At 45.4% G+C, this 25,290-nt stretch overlaps 1 protein-coding gene across 2 annotated transcripts in view; it reads right to left on the bottom strand.

Annotated features, from left to right (window-relative positions):
* ARIH2 (ariadne RBR E3 ubiquitin protein ligase 2) overlaps positions 1–23,308 on the bottom strand; it is a 36,854-nt gene extending 13,546 nt beyond the window's left edge. Inside the window, exons 1-6 of one of the 2 annotated variants that reach the window (XM_082210183.1) lie at positions 23,218–23,308; positions 13,422–13,768; positions 5,741–5,808; positions 3,240–3,303; positions 1,187–1,334; positions 374–495 (exon numbers count right to left, since the gene is read on the bottom strand). In XM_082210183.1, the coding sequence (XP_082066309.1) occupies positions 374–495; positions 1,187–1,334; positions 3,240–3,303; positions 5,741–5,808; positions 13,422–13,670 (651 nt within the window). In that variant the 5' untranslated portion in view covers positions 13,671–13,768; positions 23,218–23,308. Of the gene's footprint in view, positions 1–373; positions 496–1,186; positions 1,335–3,239; positions 3,304–5,740; positions 5,809–13,421; positions 13,769–14,308; positions 14,433–23,217 lie in introns of those variants that run through there. The other variant, XM_082210184.1, reaches the window with a different exon arrangement.
* Between the last annotated feature and the right edge of the window lie 1,982 nt (positions 23,309–25,290).

Here is a 25,290-nt window from a genome sequence, read left to right as displayed (position 1 = left end):
AGTAAAAATGGAGCATTTGGCAGCTAAGTGAATCTGTCAGGATAGAGGACAATGAGTTTTAATGAAATACAATGTATTACAGTGATACCTCGGGTGACAGATGCTTCAGGTTACACACTCTGCTAACCCAGAAATAGTACCTCAGGTTAAGAACTTTGCTTCAGGATGAGAACAGAAATTGTGCAGCTGTGGCGTGGCGGCAGCAGCAGGAGGCCCCATTAGCTAAAGTGGTACCTCAGGTTAAGAACGGTTTCAGGTTAAGAACGGACCTCCAGAACGAATTAAGTTCTTAACCCGAGGTACCACTGTATGTGCATTTCCATGGCAATGAAGAACACACAGAACACCCTGATGGTAAAACAACAAACAATACCTCAATGTAATCCCTGAAGAGGTAGCGTCTGTATTTGTCTTTCAGCTCCTCGCTAGGTAGCAATGGAAACACAAAATCTTCTGGAGTCCGGAGCAGGCAGTCCTGAGCCATGCAGGAGACACCTGTTTAAAAAGCCAGAGGAGCTATTGCGTGTGATGACCTCATTACTGTGCCACCAGCGACAAAGAAGATGATGATGAAGAAGAAGAGTTTGGATTTGATATCCCACTTTATCACTAGCCGAAGGAGTCTCAAAGCGACTAACATTCTCATTTCCCTTCCTCCCCCACAACAAACACTCTGTGAGGTGAGTGGGGCTGAGAGACTTCAAAGAAGTGTAACTAGCCCAAGGTCACCCATCAGCTGAATGTGGAGGAGCGGGGAAGCGAACCCAGTTCACCAAATTATGAGTCCACCGCTCTTAACCACTACACCATACTGGCTTATGTTTATATTCTCTCTCTCTCTCTCTCTCTCTCTCTCTCTGTCACCAGAAATATTGAACCAAGAGAACAGAGAAGACTGAGACAGTTGACTGTATGACTGAATTTGTGGGTGGAGATCAGGAAGTTACAGAAAAGGCTGCGTGGGACTGACCGATGTCCCACAACAAGTTCTGTAACTGATGGGGTGAAAAACATAAATGCAACTTAAGGCATTGGATCAACCACGCTCCATGTATCGGGGATTGGAGGGTCACAGGCTCCCCACCTCTGCTCACGTAAGATTATGAAAAGATTTTAAAGGTGAAAGAAGATAGGTGGTAAGAGATACGTGAAGGGGTACAGGAGGGGTACATTGCTCTGAACTCACCAACTCCGACTCCATCCTTGACGAGAACTGTACAGTGCTGCTCCCAGCAGCTGCGGCAGAACTGGTGCTGACAAGCCAGAGACAACAAGTTTTCCTTTCGGACAAACTGCATACACACCGCACAGTGCTGGGAGGAATGTACCATGGCCTGGGATTTGAAAAGGGGGAGGGAGGGAGAGAAAGCTAAAATTACTGACAAGAGCCCAAACTGCAGTTTGCACAAACAGTCTGGATGAGTTGCGACGTGAGTTTCTCTCGTTTCATCCTACGTGGGAACTGGTAGCAAGAATAGAATGCAATGCAACACATTGTAGTTTCTTGGGATGCATTCACACTTCGCTGGCTTGTAGATTACTGCACCCATTTAATTTATGCTGTTCACATGTCACTTTGAGCTTCTGACAACTGCTTCTCGCTGTTCTTTTCAGAATCAATTTAACAGCTATCCCCCAAGGGCTTGGCCAAATGGGAGGATGGATTAAAATCAGGGAGGAGGACAAACTAGGTTTCACTCTGTGGTCAGATCAAAGAGGGAGCCATTTCTTTACGTTGCTCATATTACAGAATAAATCAGCAGCAAGAATGATTAGAAGGGGGTATTCCTTTATTAGCTAATCTCAGACTTGATCATCAAAGAGTGAATATTGCAGCAGTGATAATTGGATCAGATAAAAACAGTGGAGAAACAGTTGTAAACAAGCCACCAACTCATTCATTTGACAACTCATTCATTAAAGTTATGTGGCCTATATTAAATGCATGTTTATTAGCCACACATCTCCAGCTCAAGTTTGAGACACTTTGTGCCCAGTTATATTTTGTTGTTAACAAGTCTCCAGCATTGGATAATATACATGGGGTTCTACATATTGATACACTTTTATTGACAGCAATGTATGTTAAGTGAGCTTAAGTACATAGAATCTAATTGGGATCTGTGGAGACACTTGTACAAGTTAGGCCCACTTATCTGCCAATGGCAAAAGAAGCTGTTCCTCTCAAGAGTCTCTGGATTTGCAGTTTTCAGCAGTTACCTTAACTACATCAATACTGCAGGGTAGCAAGGGGACAATAGATCAGCTATTGCAATAACTATATACCACCCTGTTCTTAAAAATATATATATTGCTCTACATCAGGGTTGGGGAACCTTTGGCCCTCCCTGATTTTGGACTTCAGCTCCCATCGACTCCAGCCAGCACAGACAATGTTCAGGCATGATGGGAGTTGTAGTCCAGCAATCTATGCAGGTTCACAGGACACCCCCCCCCCATCTCTACAGGGTAAGACATGTTGAGAGCAACTAAATATATTTCAGGTAAAAGGGGAAAAGCAATACAAGGCCTGATCTTTCAGATAGTGAAGACAGTAGGGCAGCGAGGCTGGTTTTGATCTCAGGGCAATTATATACATTGCCAACAAATGTATTTATGGTTTGGAATGTAGCTCAAAAGAACCCTCCAACTTGCACATCCTGTTTAGAGCACAAGAGAGCTACCTTTCTGCTCACAGAATTCCCCAAGATGTGCAAATGTCCCAACCGCACTTGTAAAAAAGGTTAAATCTACGAACCAGAAGCTTATCTAATCCATTTTCCAAGTCACCTAGGCCAGGTTTTTCCTAATCACAGAGAGCTTTCTGGATACACAAGACCTTTCTGCTTGAAAGTGAAAAGCAACCTCTTTCCAGAGCTAGTAGCTTGGTTAGCCATACTCTTAAAACAACACAGTTCAGGGTAACTTTCAAGAACGGATGATGATAACAGAGAATTAATCCTTTACTATGCAGATTAAACCCTACAGATCCTGGCCACCACTGCTGTACAACAACCGGCAGATGACGTGCATTTGACTGCTTTCTGCGGCAAAATCTGACAGATCCGACCAGATCCAAAAGGTCAGGATCATAGCTTTACGCCAGAATTTTATTACTGAACCCACAAGAGCAGCACTGCATGAGCCAGCAGAGAGCAGGCAAGGAGGCAAGAGCTAGTCTCTGGGGAACTATACAAGGAGTTTTAGCATCAAGCATGCCGGAACAGTCCGTTACTCACGTGTTTGGATGAGGCAGGCTGAACTCGTGCTTCCACTAGCAACTGGACAGAATTGGACTTGTGCCTGAAGGAAGAGTTAAAACTTCAGATCAGCACAGAACCATAGCTGCAGAGCTGATGAAACAAGAGCTACAGATTTCAGCAGAATGCCGCAGCCAGGCTCCTTACGGATTCCTTGCCGCGGGATCACGTTCATCCAATGCTTTACCAACTGCACTGGCTCCCGGTGGAGTACAGGGTCAGGTTTAAGGTGCTGGTTTTGACCTTTAAAGCCCTATGCGGCCTAAGACCCACGTACCTACGGGACCGCCTCTCCTGTTTTGCCCCGTGGAGGGCCTTAAGGTCTACAAATGACAACATTTTGGAGGTCCCAGGTCACAAGGTGGTTAGCTTGGTCTCAACTAGGGCCAGGGCCTTTTCAGTACTGGCCCCGACTTGGTGGAATGCTCTGTCACAAGAGACTAGGGTCCTGCGGGACTTGACATCTTTCCGCAGGGCCTGCAGGACAGAGCTGTTCCGCCTCGCTTGGTTTGGACTCAGTCTGACTCTTATGTTTCCCTCCCCTTATGGTCTTGATTTATCGGCTACTTTTAAAATGAGGCTGCATTTTAAATTGTATTTTAACTTGTATTTTAAATTGGGGTTTTTTTGTTTTCCCCCTTATTGTTTTTACTGTGATTTTATTGGAGTTAGCTGCCCTGAGCCCAGCTCTGGCTGGGGAAGGCGGGGTATAAATATATATATATATTTATTATTATTACATTCATAATTTTATTCAGCATCACAGCCACCAAGGAAGGCAGGTCATTATGATAAACAAAGTATAAGGTTGGGGGGAAACCCTGTCCCAAACCAAGGCTATGCACAAAAAGGCTGATTTGAAAAATTCAATTTATGTGAATACAGTGGTGGTACCTCGCAAGACGAACGCCTCGCAAAACGAATTTCCCTATGGGCTTGCTTCGCAAGACGACAGCCCATAGGGAAATATCCGGGACAGCGGGGAAGCGCAGCGCGTCTTCCCCACTGTCCTCGGACCTCCTCCGAAGCCGGGCGGTGGGGCGGGAACGCCTCCTCCCGCCGCCACCGGGCTTCGGAACGCTGCTCCGAAGCCGGGCGGGGGAGCGGAAACACCTGCCCCCACCGCTGGGCGGGGGGAGGGCGGGAACACCTGCCCCCGCCGCCCGGCTTCGGAACGCTGCGAAAGTCTTTGTCCCCCCTGCCTGCCTTCCCAGGGGCTTTTAAATCGCCCCGGACAGCGGAGAAGTCCTCCGCTGTCCCGGGGTTTTTTAAAATGCTGGGGGTGGGAAGAAAAGCCCTTGTCCCCCCCCCCAGCCTTCAGAAGAGGTCCGGGGACAGACTGTCCCCGGACCTGGTCTGAAGGCGGTTTCCCTAGGAACGCATTAATTGATTTTCAATGCATTCCTATGGGAAACCGTGCATCGCAAGACGAAAAACTCGCAAGATGAAGAGACTTGCGGAACGAATTAATTTCGTCTTGCGAGGCACCACTGTACTTCGGGTTACATACGCTTCAGGTTACATACGCTTCAGGTTACAGACTCCGCTAACCCAGAAATAGTGCTTCAGGTTAAGAACTTTGCTTCAGGTTGAGAACAGAAATCGTGCTCTGGCAGCGCGGCGGCAGCACGAGGCCCCATTAACTAAAGTGGTGCTTCAGGTTAAGAACAGTTTCAGGTTAAGTACAGACCTCCGGAACGAATTAAGTACTTAACCCAAGGTACCACTGTAGTAGTGTATTCAACATCAAATGCTAATGTGCAAAAACAGACAGAGTTGCAACCAATTAAATTTGTGTAGAAGTATAGCTTGAGATACAAAAGGATTTGGCATTAAGATCAGGGCACCAGGAAAGTTTTTTTTTGTTTCAGTGAGGCTTGAATGATCATAAGATTGGTAAGCAACAATTATTTATGTGCTTTATTAGCTGAAGTGATTATATTATGGCTGTAGTAGCTTTTGGAGTATTTTTATATAACTTTTATTGTATTAATGAAATTTATTATTTATATCAGCAGGGCCTTATGGTTTTAAAATGTTTATAGGCGGTATATTGAACAGATGTTAATTGTTTTGTGTGTCTGGCCTTACAGCAAAATGTATATACACTGATGAAGGATATATTTGGAAATGGGTGTTTTATGCCAGATACTACTATTCACATAAAATTTTCAAATCAGCGTTTTTGTGCACATTTTTGATTTTTTTCTTCAGCCTACATGTGTACCCCTTGTTTTTTGTCCAAACCAAGGCCGGCCAATGAACCATATTCTTCATCAGCCATGGATCATTATTCCTTTTGTCAATTTTCAAAGTAGCCAACATCTGCTTGCTTGAAAATTAAACCCCAGTGTGCAATACCAAGTGTTCATAGGATTGCAACTCTGGAAACAGCTCAAAGAAAAGGAAAATATGATACTCCAAGGGCAGTGAAAAGAAAACCACAGTAATGATGCTCCACAGCTTGAAGACGTGCTTACCTTTCCAAAATTTCTGAGATTTGCCAGTGGAAGCTAACTAATACAAGCTTAGCAACTGCATGGGACACCTAAAGAAGGAAAGGAAGGGGAGAAACCAGATTAAATTAACGTGTCAAACATCCCTGTGAAAGGACATATCTACCTCCCATATCTACAAAACAAGGCCAATTTGTATTTTCACAATGGTACCAACATTCCCGAGGAAAAGCAAATATCTACCCCTCTCAAATGTTCTTCCCCTTAGCCACCATGTTACTTAGTTTTCCACTTATGTCTCAAGACCAAGAACAAAAGCATGGGCAGGATTCAACTAACGGGTCCCATTAGCACAAGGTTTCACAAACTTGGGTCTCCAGCTGATTGTGGACTACAGTTCCCATCATTCCTGACAACCGATCCTGCTAGCTAGGGATGATGGGAGTTGTAGTCCAAAAACAGCTGGAAACCCAAGTTTGGGAAATCCTGCACTAGTGAAAGCCCCTTACTCCAGATTTGATAACTGAAATATTGGAAGAATTATGCAAGCAGAAGAAAGCATTTCGTAAGGTTGACCGTGCCAAGCTAACTTAATAGCTCTGCCCAAGACTCCATTATTCAAGTGACATTCAAGGGAGAATTAAGTACTCTGCAATGGGTGTTTTTAAACAGGCTTCATATCAAAGTGTACCTGCAGGGTTGCATCTGCACAGATTTGGGAACCAGCTCCTCTCATAGGAGGTAGATGCCTGCAAAACTGATTAGCAGGAATTAATAGGCAATGGAAGAAGTTTTTGCTTCTTCAGGTTCTTCCTCATGCGCTGAAACAGGAACAGGGCCCTGAGAAACGTCACTGTGGCGTCTTTTAGTTCCTCAGTCTCCTTACAGAAAAGCACCCCACAACTTGCACCTCAATTTCACGCTCAAAGCCATTCCACCCGGTTTCTCCGGATGTTGTGACATTCAGAAGAATGAGTAACTAAAAATTACTCCATTTAATACAACCCATTGGTATGAAAATACTTTTTAAAATTGTAACCACTATCAACAGCAATTCACAATTCAAAACTAGAGATTAACTTGCAAACTGCTGACTATGTGGGAAAAGGGCAGCAATAAAGATAAGCAACTGGACATGTGTTGGTTTATTATTATTATTATTATTATTATTATTACTACTACTACTACTACTACTACTACTATCACCATTTGTCAGTTGCTTTATACAAAATAAAGGCTCAAAGCAACTTAAGATAAAATGCAAATACAGCGGTGCCTCGCAAGACGAAATTAATTCGTTCCGCAAGTTTTTTCTTCTTGCGAGTTTTTCGTCTTGCGAAGCACGGTTTCCCATAGGAATGCATTGAAAATCAATTAATGCGTTCCTATGGAAACCGCTTGCCAGGCTGGCGGTGCGGAGAAGGGCTTTTCTCCCCACTGCAAGCCTTCAGGACAGGTACGGGAACAGAGGGGAAGGGGCGCAGCGCTTCTCCTCTATTCCCGGGGCTTGCGGTGGGAGGAGGGTTTTTCCTCCCCACCGCCAACATTCAGAACAGCATTCTGAATGTTGGCGGTGGGAAGGAAAACCCTCCTCCCACCGCAAGTCTTCAGGACAGCCATCCGAAGGCTGGCGCGGGGAGAAGGGCTTTCCGCCCCCCCCCCCGCCAGCCTTCGGAGCAGCCTTCCGAAGGCTGGTGCGGGGAGAAGGGCTTTTCTCCCCACCGCCAGCCTTCGGAGGAGCCTTCCGAAGGCTGGCGCGGGGAGAAGGGCTTTCCGCCCCACCGCCAGCCTTCGGAGGAGGTCCGAGGACGGTGGGGAAGACGCGCTGCGCTTCCCCGCTGTCCCGGAGATTTCCCTATGGGCTTTCGTCTTGCGAAGGAAGCCCATAGGGAAATTCGTTTTGCGAAGCGCCTCCAAAACGGAAAACCCTTTCGTCTAGCGGGTTTTCCGTCTTGCGGGGCGTTCGTCTTGCGGGGCACCACTGTAGATAAAATCAGTTAAAAGCTGGAAATTTTTAAACACAATGTCCAATAACAAAACTCCTAAAATGCTCAAGCAACAGCACAATAAGTTAGAACAGGTCCTACCCCACCCTAGAGGCTACCTTAACTACCAAACGTCTGGGTAAATAGAAATGTCTTAGTCTGGTGATTTGGGTGCTGTTGTGCAGAGACAGGTTCCATAGGGCAGGATTCAGAAGTTGCACTTTTTGCATGGCTTCCGTGGCATTTGTGCATATTTTTGCTGAGGTTGTCTTGGGTTTCTTGCAGTTGACAGCAGGTGGCTTTGTTTTCTTGTTGGAGGATAAAATCAACAAAATATATGCAAATACTATTTATAAGTGAATGACAAAAAAAATTAGCTTGTTTTAAGATCGATTCTGAATTGTTAAAAAGATGGCAACATCTGTATTATGTATTTTATTATGCAGGGTTACTTATTTACCTGCTTTTAAACATTTATATTTCTTGCATGTTTTTAGTTGTGCCTGGTTTTAAACTAATGTATGCTGTGAGCTGCCTTGCTTTTGAGTCCTGCCCTGGAAGAAAGGTGGGATATTAAACAAACAAATAAATAAAATGCAATTTTATAATTTTAACTTATGGAAGTATTTACATCACCCTCTCACAAAACATCACAACAGTATTAAAAAAAAACTTTAAAGGCAGTACAGCCTATTTCTATGGGTTGTAAACCATATTTGAGTATACTACTATAGTAAAAATGCAAAAAATGAAGTGACCACTTGGTCTCAACAAACAGGGATGGAGATGCTTTTACTCCAGCTGCTGCTTACACTCCTTCTGAGCCCATGTCCATACGTCATGGAACAAATTAAATGTCAGCGTGACAACCATTTCTGCAGTTTGACCACTTGTGCACAAATGCTCATCAGCCTATTAATTCAGAGCAGAGATGGGTTCTCATTTCAGTTTCATCGGCATTCAATCATAGGTCCATTCTGTCCTGTTTTGCTTCATGCACAAAAGGTCTGCTGCCTTTGAAGTGTATGTATTTAATGTAATTGTACGCCCTAACTTGACACACAGCAGGAAAAATATGAGTTTGTTTCAGAATGCTTTAGTTTTTTAATTGTGGATCTGTTTACTGCCCTGGGCTTCTTCGGGAGGAAGGGCAGAATATAAATTTAATAAATAAAATTAAAATGACATGAAATATGTCAACTGCCGACAATGCCCCTCTGCATTCTACGTAGGGCAACCGGGCCACTTTATGTAAAAGCATGAATGGGCACAAATCTTTAAACAGAAATGGATTGATTTTTTTTAAAACCCAGCAGCGGAACATTTCCCTGGATGCTATAATGTCACCAACTTTAAGGTGACCAGCCTTGAACAAAGGAACTTCAGAAGGAAACTGCAATGTGAGACTACTGAATTCAGCACATCAAGAGGTTCAGCCCTGTCACTTGTGGACTGAAACCACACTGCATGTGTTAATTGGCTTACCAATGCCAAGATGCCTGTTGTTAAACGCTGCTTTCTGTGAATGGCGGCTATTAATAACATAATCAACACAGTCTGTCATTTTCTGCATTTCACTACAAAAAACCCCAGCCATGTGTGTGTAAGAAAGCTTGTGCCATAACAAAAGCTAGGGCAATACAGTCTACGACGGGCATTCTGCTTGTGCATGGAGGACTTCCCCTTCCTTTTCCTCCTGCAGCTCCCCAAACATGCTCTGTAGAGATGCTCGGAGCCAGTTGTGGAAGCTACCGGGGAAGAACTTGCATCCACTGCCTTCTGATCTCCCCCCTAGACTTTAAAGGTGCCATAAGACTGTTATGGTAGTGATGCAAGATACAAAAATAGCTGCCCCGCTGGAAACGGTGTTACACAGTTATCAATACTCCATTACCTAGCCTAGCCATAAAATCAAGTTAAATTCCCAGGTTTGTCAAAAAATATGTTCCTGTGCTTCCCCCGCTCGCCACATGTTGCCAAGATCCAACTGCTGTGAGACAAGATTTTTACTTCTTGCAAATCCACAAGCCTTAGGGTTCCATAAATCAAAAGAGAAGTAGGATGGATTTTGAACTGCCTCTGTACACTTGTGGCTCATTTCCCCAGTCAAACAAGAAGGAAGTGAAAGGTATCAAAGTAGCCTTTGTGCAAATATAGCTACGCAAGATTGCCGGGTAAGTGGTGACCCGCCAGGAAGAGGCTCAGGTCTTCCCGATAGCACTATATTCAGGCTTGCCAAGGAAACAGAACAGACATCCTGATACTTTGCCTTACGAGACATTAATTTTTTCTTTATGCAGAGTGACGACAGCATACCAAAACAAGGACTAAGATAATGGAAAAAGGAAAGAACAGATCTCTTTTAAATGTTAGAACAAGGATAATAGTTGACCTTGAGGGACGTGGGTGGCGCTGTGGGTTAAACCACAGAGCCTAGGACTTGCCAATCAGAAGGTCTGCGGTTTGAATCCCCGTGACGGGGTGAGCTCCCACTGCTCAGTCCCTGCTCCTGCCAACCTAGCAGTTCGAAAGCACATCAAAGTGCAAGTAGATTAATAGGTACCACTCTGGCAGGAAGGTAAACAGTGTTTCCGTGCACTGCTCTGGTTTGCCAGAAGCAGCTTAGTCATGCTGGCCACATGAACCGGAAGCTGTACGCCAGCTCCCTCGACCAATAAAGCGAGATGAGCGCCGCAACCCCAGAGTCGGTCATGACTGGACCTAATGGTCAGGGGTCCCTTTACCTTTACCTTAATTGTTGACCTTAGGGGAGGCCAACTCAACAAGGACCCTTAAGCAAATTTATCTAACTTGATTTCTGCCTAAAAGGTATAGTGAAACACAGTGTCTCCAGCTCCAATGTGTGCTCACTGCTTGTGAGGGACGCCTGGCTCTCGTGTGAAGAGCCTGGGTGACCATCGACCTTTTCTCCTGCTGCCTTCCCTGGGCTCTGCATTCTGCGTTTTAAAAGTTCCAGGTTAAAAAGTCTTCCTAGTCCCCAAGTAAACATTCTTGTGGTCACCTATCCCAGAACACCTCACTTATTTGGCCTTTTCTCAGAGTCCATGTTATGAGGAAGAGGCAGAAAAAGCTTTAAGTAAGAGGGGTGGGGGGGAGCAAAAGGAATTGGGATGCAGTGTTGGGGGGGAATAATGAGCTGGCTCTGTCGCTGCAAAGAGAAAGATAGGGAGGGCATTGAGCAGCAGCAGCAGCAAAGCATTGGTGGTAGCTGTTGGCCAGACCTGCCAAGATGCTGATGCAGACCCTGTTTCCAACGTGACAAATAAAGCAGCCAACCAAGGCAGGTCTCGGAAGGACCAATTTGGCAGCACAACACACTAGAAGCAGTCACAAAAGGATTAGCTCAGGATTATCAAAGCTGTTTAGGTGGCCATAATCACAGCACGGTTTAAGCACTGCTAAGAATAATTGCTCAAGGTATCTAAGGTGACATAGCAGTAATTGCAAAGCATGACACGTTTGTAATTAGAAGGCTCCCGGGGTTCAGTGGAGGCTGCTCATATAATGATATCCAGAATATCATTTAGCCAAATGGGAAGTGAGCCTGGCTAAAAAGCACCAACTCCAATTAATGGAGGCTTTGCCTTCACCTCTTTTTGGCAGGCTGGAGAAAAGCAAGGCAGCACACTAAAACCATTCCCAGAGTTACAACTGCTTGATTTCTTCGCCGTGAATTGCCTCAAACTTGGCTTAGCCGAGAAATATATCCTCTCTCCTGCCGAAGGGAATGCAGCTTGACAATGCATTTGAAGAGCACAATGCCAATTAAGAATCTGGGTTATTTCCGCTGTCAAATCTAGATGGCAGTTCAAAAGTTGAGGAAGGAGACCCCTGAAAAAAACAGCTTCTAAAGAGCAAGTAAGATTCCACAATGAAGCTATGAACTTTTAAGTGTGGGAGTGGGCCATGCATCTGTTAGCACACCTTCAGAGAATTCAGAGCTCCACCGTCCTTTCCAGGAACATCAGGCACTTAATGTGCGCATACAGAACAAGACTGCCGTTCTCAATTATGTCTTGATGGCTCCCTCGGCCTATAGAGCGAGATGAGCGCCGCAACCCCAGAGTTGTCTGCGACTGGCCCTAATGGCAGGGGTACCTTTACCTTTAAGCTTCACAGAATTTATTGTGTCCAGAGTTTCATTTGGTTCATAACTCTTAGCCTGGTGAATATTAGGTGAGGTTTCAAGTGTCTATAGTGCTGTTAAAAGATGAGCAACAGAAACCTATTCTGTGCATTACTTTCTTGGTGATAAGATTTGTTAGTGGTTTAACTTCATGGCAGTTCATTACTATGTGTCATGATTATGCCAGATGCCTTGCACCAAGTGTCAAATGCTGGCTTCTGCTCAGAAATTGAACTTGTCTCTGAGCATCTGCAAAAGGGCTTGAAAGCTTCTAGATTAAGGCTACTGCCCAAGCAGTATTAACCAAATACTTACACACTATTGTTCTCTTCCCTTCAACACACATAGAAATTCTCTCTCCCCCCCCCAGCAATTAGTCACTGTTAGAGCAGCAGGCAACAGCGCCTACCTCTAACAATCCATTTGTCATGGTAATTATAGGATTTCAGGAGACCCAGTCTGCTTCTCCTGAAGTCTATGATTATTTCTCCTTAAGATGCACAACACATTATCAAATTGCTGAACTGGAACTTTTAATGTGTCTTTTCTCCATGTACTCACTTGGAATCTATTTTAGCTCCTCAGTTATTTGCATATCATCTTGGGCTTCCTCTTTTGCAATAACTTCTGGGGCCAAATGTGCATTGCAGAAGTAAGACCCAATTATGATGCAACAAAGAATTACAAATACAGTGCTTTCCAGTTGCACTGAGAAGTCTTAAGCAACCCAAAATGAAGCTCAGATCAAGAGCTACCATTTTGCTTAATGCAAGCTAGCACAGCAGAACACTTTGCCTTATTTATTCTAGATTTCATCCTCTTAGGACAGGTGCAATTGACTTTCTCCTTTGAGATGCTTTGCAAAAGAAAGGGGTCTATGAAAGAGATAATTATGTCAGCAGTTCACCAGAGTTTATACCAACTGCAATACTGCATTTTACAGCAGTCATTTTAGAAAGGACTTAAACGGCAGTGGCAAGTGAAGAGGAGATGCATTTGCAAAGATGTTACTACAGATAAGGAGATTAGCATTGAAAGACCGTGGGAAGAAAGGGGAGCCACAGTATGAACAGTGATTAAAAGGGAGAGAACTCCTACCCCAAATCCCATTTGACCTTAAGCCTGGAACAGACACCACCACAAAAATATACAGCACTGAGCACTAGAAACTTTTTTAAACAAGAAGTGTTAAGTCAGGCATAGGCAAACTCCAGATGTTTTGGGACTACAACTCCCATCATCCCTAGCTAACAGGACCAGTGGTCAGGGATGATGGGAATTGTAGTCCCCAAACACCTGGAGGGCCGAGTTTGCCTATGCCTGTGTTAAGTACTAGGAGGTCAGTAAAGGAGAGTTCAGCCATATTTGGTGCCCACGAGTATTAAAGTACTTGTGCTCTGTGAAAAGGGGCACACACACAAAGCGAAACTGGAAACACAGTCACCCCAGATCCACAGCAGTTTTGGTCATGTTTCACTTACAGCTCTGATGGCAGACCAAGCGGTTCAAGTTTTCCTTGTCCGTTTTGCAGCCTTAAAGGTGCACCTTCATCGCATGCCACAGTGCTGCTCACCTTTAATGCAGAGGCCAAGCTGACCATGTGCTCATTCAGGGTACTCTCCGATTCCTTGTAAGTCAGGCAGGTAAACTGATATTCCTCAGGGTCAAAGGCATCTGCTCCCTGTTGCTCCACGTCATTTGCCACCCCCTCATAGTAATCCTCAATGTCCCCAGGTTCTTCATCTTCTTCCTCCTCATCACAGTTTGGATCATAGTCCTCTTCGTTGCTGTCTGAGCCCTGGCTGTTCATGTCCACAGACATCTTAGTGCTCAGCCAAACTGCGGAGCAGGAGAGTAACGTCCGTTTTCTTTTTCAACAACTCTTATCGCTCTTTTGACTTCATTTGACTTCTCTGCCTCCTAAATTTGGGGCAGGGGAAGGGGTGGGGGAAAGGAAAATATATGAGTAAGTTTAATGCCCACAAAATGCCTGCAAATAGCCTGAAAAGAACAACAGAATTCATATGGGGGGCAGGGCGGGAATTCAAGAAAGTTAAAACAGTAAGTAGCGATGTTCATACGCAATGAAGGCGGACCACTTTTTTTGTAAGACACTGAATGCTTATTATTCCTATGCCCAGGTCGCTTCAGGAGTCATGTTCAGATCCCTGCTCCATGCCTCACTCCCCCTATTCAGTCTACCTCACAGGGCTCCAGCTGCTGCAAATCTGTGCGGGAAACAGACTTTGTACTCTGAAAAGTGCCACAGAAATATATCCATCTTCTGTTTTAATTGTGCTAATTTCTATTTGGTTCAGTCTGCTCCTTGTTTTCTAACAGAGGGAGAAAATCAGCTTACGAAAATTAAAAACCGTACACTACACCATACAGATGCAAAGAGCCCAATTTAAAATAATCAAAACATAACAAATCTTAACAGCAGACATTCAAATTGCCCACCTAGAAGTGTTAAGGGTTTCCAGTATTCCAGCTCTCATTAAAGTATTTCACAAAGGACAAAAAGTCCTTCTAAAGGTCTTCTAAACCTAACTCCACTTCTGATCTTTCTAAAGGAGTGGAGAGGGCTGACCAGAGGCACAGTGGGGGCCATGCATCTGATGGTAGCAGCACCCTGAACTGTCTCTCATCAAAAGGCCTGCAAAAATGGGGCGAGAACACAACGGAGAAAGCATTCCTTCAGGCCATGTACGCATAACTTTATGGATCAAAATTAACACTTTGAGTAAAGGTAAAGGGGCCCCTGACCATTAGGTCCAGTCGTGACCGACTCTGGGGTTGCGGCGCTCATCCCGCTTTATTGGTCGAGGGAGCCGGCGTACAGCTTCCGGGTCACGTGGCCAGCATGACTAAGGAGCTTCTGGCGAACCAGAGCAGCCGTTTACCTTCCCGTCGGAGCGGTACCTATTTATCTACTTGACTTTGACGTGCTTTCGAACTGCTAGGTTGGCAGGAGCAGGGACCGAGCAACGGGAGCTCACCCCGTCACGGGGATTCGAACCGCAGACCTTCTGATCGGCAAGTCCTAGGCTCTGTGGTTTAACCCACAGCGCCACCCGCGTCCCTTAACACTTTGAGTAGTGCTTCAAAAATAAGTGGTGCAGCTCACTGACGATCAGTGCAATATGGCACGTTTGGCCCAATCTCGTTAACAAACTAGCCACTGCATGCTGGAGTACTCAAAGTTCCTCAACAGCCTTCAAAGACAGCCCTGTGTCAAGTCCATTACAGTTTGCCAGGCTGACTCTTCCTAGGGGGCAGAGCTGGTGTAGCTGAATAAGGAAATCCTGATGACAGCTGCCAAGTGTGCATCAAGTAGAAACGCAGACTCCAAGGAGCTCCTCCAAGCTGAAAACCTGTTGATGCCTACTTGAGAGGAGATAAGGCAACCAGTCAAAGATGGCTTGTACATTAGGAGGAAGGCAACTCTACCCAGGACAGGTTGTCCACATGCTTCCAAGTCGACTGGTTACACCCCTATCCCTATGGCCTGAACTTCAGTTTGATGCAGCATTGGGAAACTGGATCTGACCACCCAGGATTTTTCATTTTTTTAATTTCACTTTTAATTTGTATGCCACCTTTCTATATTGCTATATGTAAGGATTCCAGTATCTCACAACTGTTCAAATAAAATTCATTTTACTTTCTTTGCATCTCCTCTCCATGGTGTTCTGTACACATACGACTGTTCTCTACCACCTGCTTCCAAAAGTCACTTTTCTGCAAAGTACCACCCCTTTTCACACTGCCCACTACCAGTTTACCCTACCCAAACTTTCGCATCTGCCATTTACTTGCCTCATCCGGATGATAACCTTTCTTGGCAAACATTGCACCTCTGTATAACTAATGGTACTAAATTCTATGCAGAAGCAGTGACAGTGCATAACTCAGGTTCCCATGACCTTTTAAAGTGTCACCATCCCCTTGCTTCACAGCTGAAAAGCAAGCTGGCTGAATTAATAGCTGAATGGTGAAATGGGGAGATATGCCTGCCTCTTGCCCAAGGACTGAAAGATAAGCACACCAAAAGTTATCACATTAACACATCAAATATTCCAAGCTCAGAAGGCAGGAAATTACTAGCAAAGCAACTAATGAAGACCTAGACTTAGTCCCTAATATTATCTATTTAAAAGCACACTAATCCTTAGGAGATATCAGAATAGCTAACGGCAGAATTCTATCTACACCGATATTTACTTACTTACTTATTTACTTACTTACTTGTCTATTTACATTTGATTACTGCTAGCAACCATGACTAGAAGCATTCTCTAAAGAGCTCATCAGCAAAATGAGCAAATCACGGCTTTAGCAAGCTGCAAGTTACATCTTCTGATCAACACAATAAGTAAATCAGAATTACTGATTAAGGTGCATAAAATAGGCCAGAATTAAATACTACACTTCTCTCAGACTGGTCTAGTGGAGTATACACTCAGCTCCAGCCTCAGAGTTGGTTTACATCCATAAAAAAATTACCTGTTTAGCTGCAGGAAACACAGTCAAATATCAAACACAATCTGATTCTATGCATGTTTACTTGGAAATAAATATCAGCTATTTCAATTAGACCAGGAAAATGTCCTTATGATTGCTTCCAGAGACTCTCTAAACTCCATATTACTTCTTGGCTTCTGATCCCCAATAATCCTCAAGGCAACTTAACAAGTTACACTGGAGAACATAATGCACCCATCTGACTATAAAACCATAGCAGGGACTTTCCTATACAAGGCAGTAATATTCTATTATATTTGCCTAAATAAAAGCTAGTCCATCACACACACATTAGAACCTGCACCTCTATTTTAATGATTCTTTTAAATTCACAACTGTAAATTAGCCAGTAACAGTGAGAAATATAAATTCCAGAATGCAAATCATGGGGAGAAAAATCTCAGTTAACTGATAGTATTTCCCATCCCTTAATTTTATAGTACCGGTATGTTAGGTAGATATTGCGGTCACTCCAACATGCATTTTGATTTGCCCTGTCCTGAGCTCCGCCAGCTTCCTTCAGCTTAAGAGAATGAAGATCAAAAGATAAATGCTAAAGGACCACAAATTTGTTCAAGTACCCTCAAAATGTGCCACAGCCAAATCCTTTATATCAGTCTTGCAAACAGTACTAAGGAGATTATCAGTCCCCTTCCTCACTCCCACTCATCCAAGTTCCTTCTCTTTTCCACCCCATTATTACAACCACCATTAATCAATTCCCCATGGCAGGAGTCAGCAAACTTTTTCAGCAGGGGGCCAGTCCACTGTCCCTCAGACCTTGGGGGTCTGGACTATATTTTGAAAAAAAAAATGAACAAATTCCTACGTCCCACAAATAACCCAGAGATGCATTTTAAATAAAAGGACACATTCTACTCACGTAAAAACACACTGATTCCTGGACCATCCGGGAGCCGGATTTAGAAGGCGACTGGGCCGCATCCAGCCCCCGGGCCTTAGTTCGCCTACCTATGCCCTATGGGGTTATCCCCACATACCTGCCTAGGAATAAAACTGTGGACTTACTCCATGTGAGAAAGGTGAAGAGGGAAAAGTCCACACACATACCCTATAACGACCTAAGAACAGCCTTGGAGGATTAGGTCAAAAGGCCCATCTAGCCTAGCTTTGTTCTCAGCATGACCAGCCAGGCACCTATGGGAAGCTCATAGGCAGCACATTAATGCAAAAGCACTCCACTGCTTGTGACCCCAGCAAATGGTGTTCAAAGGCATAGAATGGTACCTCGGGACACATACGCTTCAAGTTACAGACTCCGCTAACCCAGAAATAGTACCTCAGGTTAAGAACTTTGTTTCAGGATGAGAACAGAAATCGTGCTCCAGTGGCAGTGGTGGCAGCGAGAGGCCCCATTAGCTAAAGTGGTGCTTCAGGTTAGGAACAGTTTCAGGTTAAGAACGGACCTCTGGAACGAATGAAGTACTTAACCCGAGGTACCACTGTACTGCCTTCAAGACTGGAGGCAGTACACCGCCATCATCCTTAGTAGCTACAGATAGCCTTATCTTCCATAAATTTGTTTAATCCCCCTTTAAAGCTTTCTCCCTTTCACTACATCTTGTGGCAGCTGATTCCACAGTTCAACTGTGTGGTGTGATGTCATTTTTCCTTTTGCCTGCCTGGACTCTTCCACCATTTAGCTGCCGAGATTAATCTGGGGACTCTAGCGTAATGAAAGACACTACGCATTGTGTCTGATTTGTACACCTCTTTCCTAAAGCCGCCCCAAAGGTTGTATGTAACCTTTCATTTTAGTAGCGTTGCGCCAGCCCCTTGATCTTGGTTGTCCTCTTCTGAACTTCCCCAGCTCTACAATATTCTTTTTTAAAAGCACAGATCTGTTTCTCGCCTAGCCTTTAAGGAATAACTAGTTCTGTTTAAAGGCAGGGGTGGGAACCTCAGGCTCAGGGAACAAATGCAGCCCTCCAAGCCTCCCTATCTGGTCCTCAGGACTCCCCCCAGGCAGAGGGAGAGCATGGCCTACTGTACAAACCTAACATTTACACTTGTTGTTCTACCCACTGCTAGTTCCCCACCCATGGTTTAAGGCTAAAGAACTACACATAGGAGAGCAGCATTACATCAAGTGCATATGTTACTCTTTCTCTGTGGCAGTAGATATTTGTCAGAAAGCAGAAGAAAATGGATAATTACTAGCTTTTAGTATCACTCGCAATCATTAGTTACAGCAGTGGTTTTCAACCAGTGTGTTGTGGCACCCAGGGGTGCCTTGCATGATGGTCAGGAGTGCCGCAGGCAACACTGGCCTCCATCCCTCTTTCCTCCCATCACTCCTCTGATGCCCTCTCGCATCTCTGCCTTCCAAAGGCTGGAGTTGCTGTTTGTTGCAGCAGCCCTGGCTACAAGGTCCCCAGACAAATGGTGCCCCTGGGGCTGGCCAAGGGTGAGGAGAGATGGGGAGGCTGAGGGAACAGTCCACAAGGGGAAGTGTTTGAAAATGGCTATGGGGCTGCCAGCTCTGCAAGCAAGGGGTGACATAACTGGGCTTCTGAGGCTCGGAGCACATTTCCCCAGAGGAGAGCCACAGAAAGAATACACAGTGGTACCTCGGGTTAAGAACTTAATTCGTTCCGGAGGTCCGTTCTTAACATGAAACTGTTCTTAACCTGAAGCACCACTTTAGCTAATGGGGCTTCCTGCTGCCGCAAGAGCACGATTTCTGTTCTCATCCTGAAGCAAAGTTCTTAACCCGAGGTACTATTTCTGGGTTAGCTGAGTCTGTAACCTGAAGCGTATGTAACCCAAGGTACCACTGTACTCCCAAGCGATCCGTTGGCGAGTGGCTGTTCCTCTTTCTTTCTCCAAAAAACACGGGGCTTTCTTCCTTCCTAAAAAAAAAAGCTCAACAACTTCGCCCTGATCACTGCCAGTTTTTAATCCTGCGAGTAGATCGCAGTCTCTTGGGAGTTGGCCACCCCTGGTATAAACTAATGGAATATAAAGGGGAAACATGAGAGAAATTTCTATTCAGGCTTCATGCTGTCGTAGAATATTGATTATTATTTTTTGTCTGGAGCATACAACAACGGCAATACTATACCTGAAATTTTAACACACTACTAAAAAGGCCAACTTACATATGCTTTCCAGAGGCAGGCACTCTGAAAAAAATTAGAGCAACTGCCAGAGGAACTAGTCAACATGGAAACATTATGTGGGAAGGTCAGTTACATGGGAGAACAAGTATTTAATACAATCCTCAACAATCCTCATTTTCTAGTAAAAGAATATTTGGATGCTTTCTCCCTTCAGAATCCAAGCCTCTTTCAATCCTTTGTTAGTGAATAAAATTCTGTTGTATAAAAACTCATTATGCCACACTCTTTAGTTCACATGGTGCCCTGATCCCTGGAATGGTAATACATTTAAGATGCCTGAAGTACTGCAAAGTGCTACCCATACACGACTACAGCAACCACATTGTCTTTGTAGTCTTTGGGATGGTGTGGCAGGAACAGCCCCCGTCCTCTTGGCCTGGACACTGTCTCCTGCTGCTCTGCTTCCAGATCTGATCTGGGAGACAGGTACTGCCAAGGTGGGATTGTTGTTTGTTGAGGCCAAGACAGCCAGAACTGCCACCGCCTTTGGCAAGAGAGGATGGTGGCTCCATCAAGCCCTCTCATGTGAAGATCCCAATGCCATTAAGTCAGCTGCTTGAGGAACTGTGCGCCATCCATATCTTTTGGCGTGGACACTGTCGCCTGCTCTGCTCCCACATCTGTGCTGGGTGAGGAAGAGTGCTTCCTGGGGAAGGACTTCTCTTTATCAAGGGCAAGACAGCTGGCATAGGCAAGAAGTTGCTGCTCTTCTGGACATCCAGAATCTTCACAGACAGAATCATGTAAGTGCATTATAAGAGCTTGTGCCTGAGTTTGCTTTCCCTGCTCTCTCACATTCTTTTTTCCTCCTATGCCATGTCTTTTTAGATTGCAAGCCTTAGGGAAGGCATCATCTTATCATTGGTTAAGTCAGTTGCTCTAAGAGCCTTTGTGGCTAAAGGGAAGTGAATAAATGTCTTAAGTAAATAAAATAAGAATTAATTGGTCAATTTCCAGGATTCTACAGATTTTGTAGATTCCACAGGATTCTACTAAAAATCACACCCAATGTTTATTTACATGAGAGACAGTCAACACAGTGTAAGGGGACACAGGTGCCCAATACAGGTGGCAACTATTTAGCACACATTCAATTGATGTGTGACCACTGGCAGAGGGGTTGTTTTGGACCCAGAAGAGGGCAGAACAGGCTTATGTGCACTCCCCTGATGCACACAGGGGCCAGGAACACAACTCCCACTCAAATCAGGGGTTGCTTGTACCAGCATTCTCCAACCTGATGTAATACTAAACATCTGGCAGGCACCAGATTGGAGAAGGATGCCCAATAGCTTCACACCTGAATCAGGTACTTCCCCCTGCTCCAAATCAGTCTCTTGTCCTGCTTGTTTTCATTACTGTCAACAGTAGCCGCTAGGAGCTGTTTAACTCTGTACTAGATTCAGTTGTCTTAGGCAAACTGTAGTGTGACATGAATTGGACCAAGGAATTCTATTATCCACATGGGTAACAGTAGTTCAATACCTGTTCCCAAACCTAGGTATGCCAGATTAGGACATTAAGACTACTGCAATTATTTTGCTACAACAACTTGACTCGGATAGTGAAACAACTACAGAGAAACTTCATTTTTTGAAAGGTGATTGGTCCTTTGGATGCTTTGACACAGCTCTGACATACAAGATCAGCTTAATGTATCTTGGAGAATGTAAGAAATTTGTGTTGAGCACTTATCTACAGTATGAAATGCCCAGTTTTAAAAGAAGATTATAGAATGCCTTCAGGAGACAGAACTACCCATGAATACTATATATATCCAGAAATAATTTGCTACAATTATGAGCCTTAGTCCAAAGCTACTTTAAGTAATATCCACACACAAGGGAAAATTTCAATCAGAAGCAAATAATTACATAACTCTTGAGAAGAAACAGTGAACCCGTGACTCTCCAAATGATGTTGGACTTCAGCTCCCATCATTTCCAGCCAGCATGGCCAATGGCCAGGGATTATGGGAGTAGCAGACCAGTAACACCTGGAAACCCACAGATTCTCCCCCCCCCCTCTGTAAAATAACTCCTCACCAAATCAAGAGTATTCCTTTCAGAATAGGGACTACCTAACATAACAAAAGCAAAGTGGCCTGCTCTGTAGCAACCTATCCCTTAACTACCCAAGTCCCAGCAAATTATGCAAATGTGGCTGGGGCCACAGACTTAGTTGAAGTTGACAAAGACATCTGTATGGCAGTTAACTATGCTCAAGAAGCGAAGCTCACACATTCAAACCTGCCTAGGCAAAAGCTTCCACTTAGAAGTGCCTTCTGTACCACATTGCAAATGCTACCAGTACACACAAAACATAAAAGTTAAATAATTTTCCGCACAGACCTCATCTGCTGCTAAATACTCTGTGGTGATACCCTTCCCCCATCTTATGAACAGTTAAATGTAGACTGTATGTCTACTGCAATACACGCATTCTGCTTCCTTCCAAAAGATATTACAGTGGTACCTCGGGTTACATACATTTCAGGTTACATACACTTTAGGTTACAGACTCCGCTAACCCAGAAATATTACCTCAGGTTAAGAACTTTGCTTCAGGATGAGAACAGAAATCGTGCAGCAGCAGCAAGAGGCCCCATTAGCTAAAGTGGTGCTTCAGGTTAAGAACAGTTTCAGGTTAACAACGGACCTCCGGAACGAATTAATTACTTAACCCGAGGTACCACTGTATTTGCATAACCTGTACGCAGACTCACACGCAGGTGGCACTACTTAAGCTTCAGCCTACTCCAGCCTGCTGCCATCCCCGATGTTTTGGACACACGTGGGTGACTACGGTAGGTTGAGGGAGGCCAACTTAAAACGTTTAGCACCCACTTGCAGTAATACCTAACGCTAGAGCAGCCACTCTGATGCCGAGGCAGGTGCAGGGGGGGGGGGTGTAAATCAATTCGCATGCGAGTGGTGGTGGTGGGAAGGAACACAGTGCATGGACAAAGAGGCAGCTCCGGCACCAATAACCTACAACGGACCTCTCCCACCATCCCCCTCCCCATTTTCCCTTTCTCTAGGGAGGCTCAGGAAGCGCCCGAGCGCATAGCCGACATTCTTTGGATGATAATAATAATAATAACAATAATAATAATAATTTTGATTTATAGCCCGACCCTCCCCAGCCAAGGCCGGGCTCAGGGCGGCTAAGAAGCAATAATAAAATAGTTGAATGAATACCACTTAAAAACAAGATTAAAATACAACATTAAAATATGATGAAGCTGGCAGGGCCAAGTGGGCTGGTCCCAAAGGTTTCGCCCACAACATTGCCAACCCCAACCACCCACCCGCCTGACTCTGGGAGTGGGGAGAGCGCCGGGACCCCCTCGCTGGTTCCCACCCCTTGTGGGTCTAACGGGAAAGGACCCCCCCCCCAAAAAAAAACCCCGCACCCCAAGCCCTGAAACTCACCCTCAGTCCCCCCCCGCCCAAAGGAAGGCGGAACCTCTCCCCGCTCGCCCTCCCCTTCCATGTAAACAAGGCCCGGCTCACCCCCCCCCCGCTCCTCCTCCTCCTCTGCGCTCACCCAGAGTGCGGGGAGGGCCGCAGCGGCCGCGGACTCGGGGGAAAGCAGCTCCCGCAGCGGCAGCGAGCGAGGCGGGGGGGCCGCCGGAAGCGAGCCGGGGAGGGAGAGGGAAATGGGGAGGAGAAGCAGAAGAAGAAGGAGAAGGAAAATCACCTCCCCGCGGGCTCCTCCATTGGTAGCCGGGCCACTGTGGCCTGTGCACCGGAAGCCCCGGCCTCCGGCGTGGCGTCACTTCCGACGCCGGGGAAGAAGGGGCGGGGGCGGTGCCGACCGTCCGTGACGTAGCAGCGCCCCTCAGGGGATTTAAAAAACACTAAAGGCGGGAACGAGCCGTCGTGCGAAGTCAGGAGGGGGGTGTCCGTGGGCTGAACCATTAGCGTGGGTGGTTGAGGGGGAGGGAGGGCGCTTTCTCCACTCTCGCCCAATTTTTCCTCGTGATAAATTGGTCTCATGCCCCACGAATTGCAAACATGGGAGAGTCACCAGTTCTGCAATTCCCACCGCTGCCATTTCCCTTTTAGTGATTTGTAAGCTGCTCTGGGGAGACTCTTTTGGCTGAAGAACAGGATTTTTAAAATAATATCCTAAATCCCTGAAATTTATGCATCTTTATTTGACTGGTGTGGGAGGGGGATGGCCAGCTCAATGGCTAAGGATCTGTTTCGTGTGCAGACGGTCCCAGGAAGGACTAGATTAGGGGTCTGCAACCCGCGGCTCTGGAGCCGCATGTGGCTCTTTTACACCTTTGCTGCGGCTCCGGGGCGGATACTAGCGAGGGGGGGAGGCGCATTGTGCCCCCGACACTCCCCACTGTGGCGGGCGCTGTACTGGCTGTGACGTTGCATGGGGGTGGTGCGTACGTTAGTCACGCACCGTCCTGACGTCACCTTCCCGCCCGCTGTCAGATCGGAGGGCAGTGGCGCACATGCTTTAAATGTCGCAATGGTTTTGTGGCTCCCAGGTTTTTTTCCCTTCGGAAACGGGTCCAAGTGGCTCTTTTTGTCTTAAAGGTTGCAGACCCCTGGACTAGATTATAACTCTGTGTCTGAAATTCTGGAGAGCCACCGCTAGTCAAGGTAGACCGGGGCAGCTAACTTGGTGCCTTCCTCTCACTGGACGACAACACATATCATTCCTGGCCATTGGCTGGCTGGGATTGATGGGAATTGTAGTCCAACAACATCTGGAGCACACACAATGTTGGCTGCCACTAGTTAATAATAATAATAATAATAATAATAATAATAATAATAAAACAACTTTTATTTATATCCTGCCCTCCCCAGCCAAAACCAGGCTCAGGACGGCTAACATCAAATATATAACATTGGTATATGACACTGAGCGAGATGGATCGATGGCCTGGCTCAGTATAAGGCAGCTTCCTATGTTCTTAATACCTGCAGAGATCAAGCTGCCTTTATTGGCACAGCGACAGGGGCTGTTAGGGGGGAAAGTTGTCAACCCCTCTCCCAAGAACGCGTGCAAAGGACTGTATCCCATGCCTGTCCCCCCAGATCTCACCCTAGATACTTCCCCAGCTACCCAGAACATTATAATATCCACACTGTACTTCTGCAGCACATTGAAAAGGTTTAATTTGATCCAGACCTCAACAGAACCTGTTAACTGCCTTAAAGGCCCTTTGGGAATACAGTGGGACCTTGGTTTAAGAACAGCTTAGTTTATGAACAACTTGGATTAAGAATTCTGCAAACCCTGAAGTAGGTGTTTTGGTTTGTGAACTTTGCCTTGGAAGCAGAACATGTTCCGCTTCCTGTTGAGTGTGTAAATTGAGTCCCCCGCTGCTGTGGGAAAGTACGCCTCAGTGTAAGAACGCTTTGGTTTAAGAATGGACTTCCGGAATAGATTAAGTTCATAAACCAAGGTACCACTGTATGTGTCCTGGGTGCAATAATAGGCAATACTCATTGGGAACAGAAGGCAGCCCTGTATCAGGAAGTTTTTTTATGTTTGATGTATTATTACACCTAGCCAGACTGGTGGGGTATAAATAAAATTATTACTATTATTATGATTACTTCCTCCCCCCAGGAATCCTGGGAACCGCATTTTGCTCAGGATACTGGGAATTATAGCTCTGTGAGGTATAAACTACAGTTCCCAGGATCCTTAGGGAGAAAGCCATGTGCTTTTGACGTGTGCTACCCACCATTTAAATGGCTGATCCACCATCTTCATTGCTTCGTCTGAGGAGAGTGTAGT

The sequence above is a fragment of the Podarcis vaucheri genome (genome assembly GCF_965113315.1).
Source record: "Podarcis vaucheri genome assembly, chromosome: 2".
In the NCBI taxonomy this organism is placed as follows: domain Eukaryota; kingdom Metazoa; phylum Chordata; class Lepidosauria; order Squamata; family Lacertidae; genus Podarcis; species Podarcis vaucheri.
The sequence above is the reverse complement of the archived record's forward strand: the minus strand, read 5'-3'. Positions and strand labels throughout refer to the sequence as shown.